The sequence below is a fragment of the Pyrus communis genome, chromosome 10, assembly GCF_041283825.1.
Source record: "Pyrus communis isolate YQ-2024b chromosome 10, ASM4128382v1, whole genome shotgun sequence".
Classification (NCBI taxonomy): Eukaryota; Viridiplantae; Streptophyta; class Magnoliopsida; order Rosales; family Rosaceae; genus Pyrus; species Pyrus communis.
The window spans coordinates 7,432,048-7,436,485 of NC_142574.1; the positions used below are offsets into that span (position 1 = coordinate 7,432,048).

At 42.4% G+C, this 4,438-nt stretch overlaps 1 protein-coding gene across 1 annotated transcript; it reads right to left on the reverse strand.

Annotated features, from left to right (window-relative positions):
- Window positions 1-204: 204 nt before the first annotated feature.
- Window positions 205-3,943, reverse strand: LOC137727781 (polyol transporter 5). The gene is made up of 3 exons (XM_068466596.2): window positions 3,608-3,943; window positions 3,148-3,494; window positions 205-1,775 (listed from the first exon to the last, which is right to left on the reverse strand). The coding sequence occupies exons 1-3, from the start codon at window positions 3,630-3,632 to the stop codon at window positions 672-674; spliced, it is 1,476 nt and encodes a 491-aa protein (XP_068322697.2). The 5' UTR covers window positions 3,633-3,943; the 3' UTR covers window positions 205-671.
- Between the last annotated feature and the right edge of the window lie 495 nt (window positions 3,944-4,438).

Consider the following 4,438-nt stretch of genomic DNA (forward strand, 5'->3'; position numbering starts at 1 on the left):
TCTTTTTATCACCAAACACAAACGTCAAAAATCTGTTGTACGACCAAACACCAAACACCAAACACCAACATCATAAGTTGCTTTTGTTCCATGTGATCCTGCCTTGCATACTTTTGGACCGAGCGATCAACCGAAAGTCATAAAAAGTGTTAACTTTTTAATCCCACTCTGCTTCCAGAATCACGTGCATATGCATATTACAAGTGCAAAAGTGAAAAATAACCATTATGTTTTTTCTAATACGAAATGTTTTATTACACTCAACACCAAAACAATATCTCCGGTAGTTGGGTGCCAGTGTATCCACAAACAAATAAATGCTGCTGCAAATATTGGAAAAACAAATTCCGACCATCAAACTTTTGCAATACATACCTAACTTCATCTTAACTTGGTGTTCTTCATTGGATAGAAGCTCCTTCTTCCTCTCGTCTCGCCTCGAAAATCTTCCATCCTTAGTAACCAAATTAAGATGACCAATTTTCCTACGACCATCATCGGATTCGCCATTTCTAAGATACTAACCTGTTCCGCTGTCCCCATACCAATGAACCTTCAAAATCACGATCCAATGGGCGGAATCACCCTCATATATAACCGGTGCGTACAATAAATATTTTTATAATTCAAGAGATTGTTCTGTAGTTCTACTAGTTGTTTATATCCACGCACTAAGCTAAGAGGTTCACCCTGTTGTCCGGATCACTGGTGCCACCATCACCACGAGCAACTTGCCTTTTCTTTTCGAGCAGTTTGTTGGCCTTTCTCCACTTGTGGAATTTACCAAACAAGACCTCCATGTCTTCAAGGGTTCTGCCTTGTGTTTCCGGGAGCATTGTGAAAAAGAAGATCCAACCAACAGCACCAATTGCCGCATAAAGGAAGAAGGCACCACCCATTGTGATGGCCTTATACAACGAAATGAAAGTCATTGAGAGGATGCCACTCATCACCCTATTCACGGCCACTCCCATACCACACCCTTGAGCCCGCAGCCTCAATGGGAAGATCTCAGAGCTGTAGACCCAGGCGATGGGCCCAATCCCAGTTGAGAAAAACCCAACGAAGGCTAATACGCAGAACAAGCACAAAACAACTGCCCATGTCATTCTAGCCCCTTCGTGTTGATCAACGATGGTAAGGCTTGAACCGAGACACACTAGGGAGACTACCATACCAGCCATACTCGTTAACAGTAGTGGACGCCGTCCAACCCGATCAAGGAAAAAGGTAGCGACTAAGGTGAAAACGGTTTTGGAAAGTCCAACTCCGACAGTGCAGAGTAGCAATTGGTCTGAGCTGGTGATCCCAGCCTTCTCAAAGACCCTTGGACTGTACAAAACAAGGGCGTCTATACCAGAGGCTTGCTGAAAGAAGTGGAAACCAAGGGCTGCAATTAGAATATGAAGAACTGTTGGTGTCGGATGAACTAACAATTCCTTCCAAACGCCTTCACCGTGGCTGTGACCAGTGACCTGGACGATATCATCGTTGCAATCCTCAGGAATTCCAGCAGCTTCTTTGATGTCAGCTAGTCTGAGCATGGACTCTTCTTTGGAGTCTGAGGTTTTGTCCAGGACTTGCCTGGCGTCGCCTAGTCGACCCTGCATAACGAGCCACCGAGGCGACTCAGGCATTGCTAAGACACCGATGGCAAGAATAACCGAGGGAATTGCACCGACGCCGAGCATGAGCCGCCACCCCAAGTCAAGAGCGCAAAATGAGAAAGCATAGTTGGATATATACCCCAATAATATGCCAACATTGACAAACACCTATTAAAATTCAAACAAATAAAATTAATTCATATACACTTTTCGCAACTTTTGTCTTAAATTAATGATTAATTTGAAGCATCAAACAAATGTTTTAGTTTTGCTATAGAAATCTTCATCTTGAATTTTGAACGACCCAAAAAATTGTGTGTTAAGATAATGTGAAGTGTATTAAGAATGTGGGATGTAGTCAACAAAATGTGGGCGTTAACAAAACAACCCTAAAAATTATCTCCTAAATTTTGAATTTTGAACATATGTTTTGGCTTGTTAGGGTTTAACCCTTTTGTTGGTTCGTTCACATTATAAATTTAGGTTGAAACATAAAAGTTGTTGGCAAAGCAATGAGTTTGGACTGAGATTAGTGCTCTTGGACACGAGATATATGAATGTAAAATTTAAATTGAAACCAAATTTAAATATACCGATGTTAACTTGAGATGTACCCAATGCAAATTTGAAACGCGCCAATATCAACATGACACGTATCAACTTGAAATGCGCCAATATCAACTTGATGCTGAGATAAACTGTACCCATTCCAACTTGAAATGTCTCAACATAACGACTTGAAACGTACCAATGCTAAATTGAAACATACCCAATGCAAACTATCATCTAAAAGAAAATGTACCACTAAATTCAATTTTACAAATGCAGCATGGTACGTGAATGATGCAAAAGCGTGCTAAAACAAAAAGCTTACCCTTTGGTACGGACACGCAGATCAAGAGGCATGCACAAAACAAAATATGAAGCAAATGAATATGACCGGCAAAGGAGAACGGATGAGGGTCGACTGACTGATCAGCTAAATTGTTAATGGTTGCAGAAGAAACATATGTCACATTAGTTACTTGGATGAGGGTCGACTGACTGATCAGGTTTGATGTGTTTTAAGATTTTTAAAACTTATCTCCTACATTTTAGGAGATTTGAGATTTTAATGTAGTAATTACTAATTAATTAATTAGTACATATAATGGCAAATCGTGTAATATTGCATAAAAATGGTACTTAATAATACATGTGAATGTTGCACTAACTATCTATCAGAGAGAGAGAGAGATAAGACCAGTTGCGTGCCCATCTATTAGAGAGAGCTCGCCAACGCATGCGGTCCCAGCTATATTAAAAAGATCGTCCAACGACGAAATAGTAAGAATAACATTTTTGTTGATAAAATATTTAAACAGTATACTTGTTGAGGGTAACAAATAGGAGAACGAGACACTCAAACACAGCTTTTACGTTACTTCAAACCACTCCAAAGGGCATAGTTGGAAAGTTAAGTCAAAACATTCTAGATTATAATTTAATTGAAATTATTATCCAAATTAATTAATTTCTAAACGGGGACAGACAAGCTAACCTCTGGGAAAGACGTGAGAAAGCCGCGCGACGACGCCGGAGAGACCTCGGCAGCGTAGACGGGAGCAATTGTGAGGGCGTAGCCGACGCCGAGGCCAGCGACGAAGCGGCCGCACATGAGGAAGGTGTAATTGGTGGATAATCCCATGAGAATCGCTCCGGCGAAGAAAATCGCTCCGGAGATGACTATGGTGTAGCGGCGGCCGACCCAATCGGAAGTTCTTCCGGCCATGGCGGAGCCGATGAGGGAGTAGAGGTTCAGAATACCCAACAGGATCTCGATTTGCGTGTCCGTGACCTTGAGGTCCTTTTCGATGTAGATTGCAGCTCCACTCATCACTCCAATATCTGATCAATAATTAATCAAATTTATCAGAACTAATCAAGTCTTAACAAATAAAAAAACAGAATTTTTAAAGTTAATTACGCCGATCGAAGTTCGATTAAGCAGAATTAGTTACCATAACCCAGCAGGATTGAAGTCATGGAAGCCAGAATAGCACAAGCGAAAGCATACTTGTTTCTCTTGGGCTTCTTCGGCGGATCAACTTTGATCCGATTGCCGGAGACGTCATTGTTTTCGGCCCTCCGATCTCCGACCGGAGGATTGGCTAGCAAAGGCTCTCTAATCTTGGCGGATTGGGGGTAATCACAATTCCTAGAGAGAGAAAGCGAGGGTAGGACGGAGATATAGAGAGGGAAGGATGAGATGAATTAGTGGATTTGCAGCGTTTGGTTGTGGGATTAGGGGCGAATGGGATTAAATAGACCCAACAAAAGCAAACATCGCCTTCTTTAATTAAAAAAGGGTGGGACCATTCATTCTATTAGTGATGGGTGGGTCCCATTTTCTATTCGAGAAACATGGGCCAATGGGGACGCGACAAGATGGGGTTGGCGGTAGAGATTTTTTTTATTTTTGTCGGGGCGCACATATAATGCAGCGGGCACATGAGGTGGAACCGGGAGCGGGGCGGTGGTGGGATCAAACTCCGGGAGCCGGGTGTTTGTTATGTGTGCACCTTGGACTTCCACGTCGACGTCATCTGGAACGTTGCCGTAAGAAAAAGAAACTTTTGATGGATTTTTCATTTTATTTTTGTCGGGGCGCACATATAATGCAGCGGGCACACGAGGTGGAACCGGGAGGGGTGGGGTGGGGTGGTGGGATCAAACTCCGGGAGGCGGATGTGCGCCGTGGACTGCCACTTGACGTCATCTGGAAGGTTGCTGTAAGAAAAAGCAACTCATTTAAAAGCAATTTTTATATATTTATTTTTGGATTTAGAGGA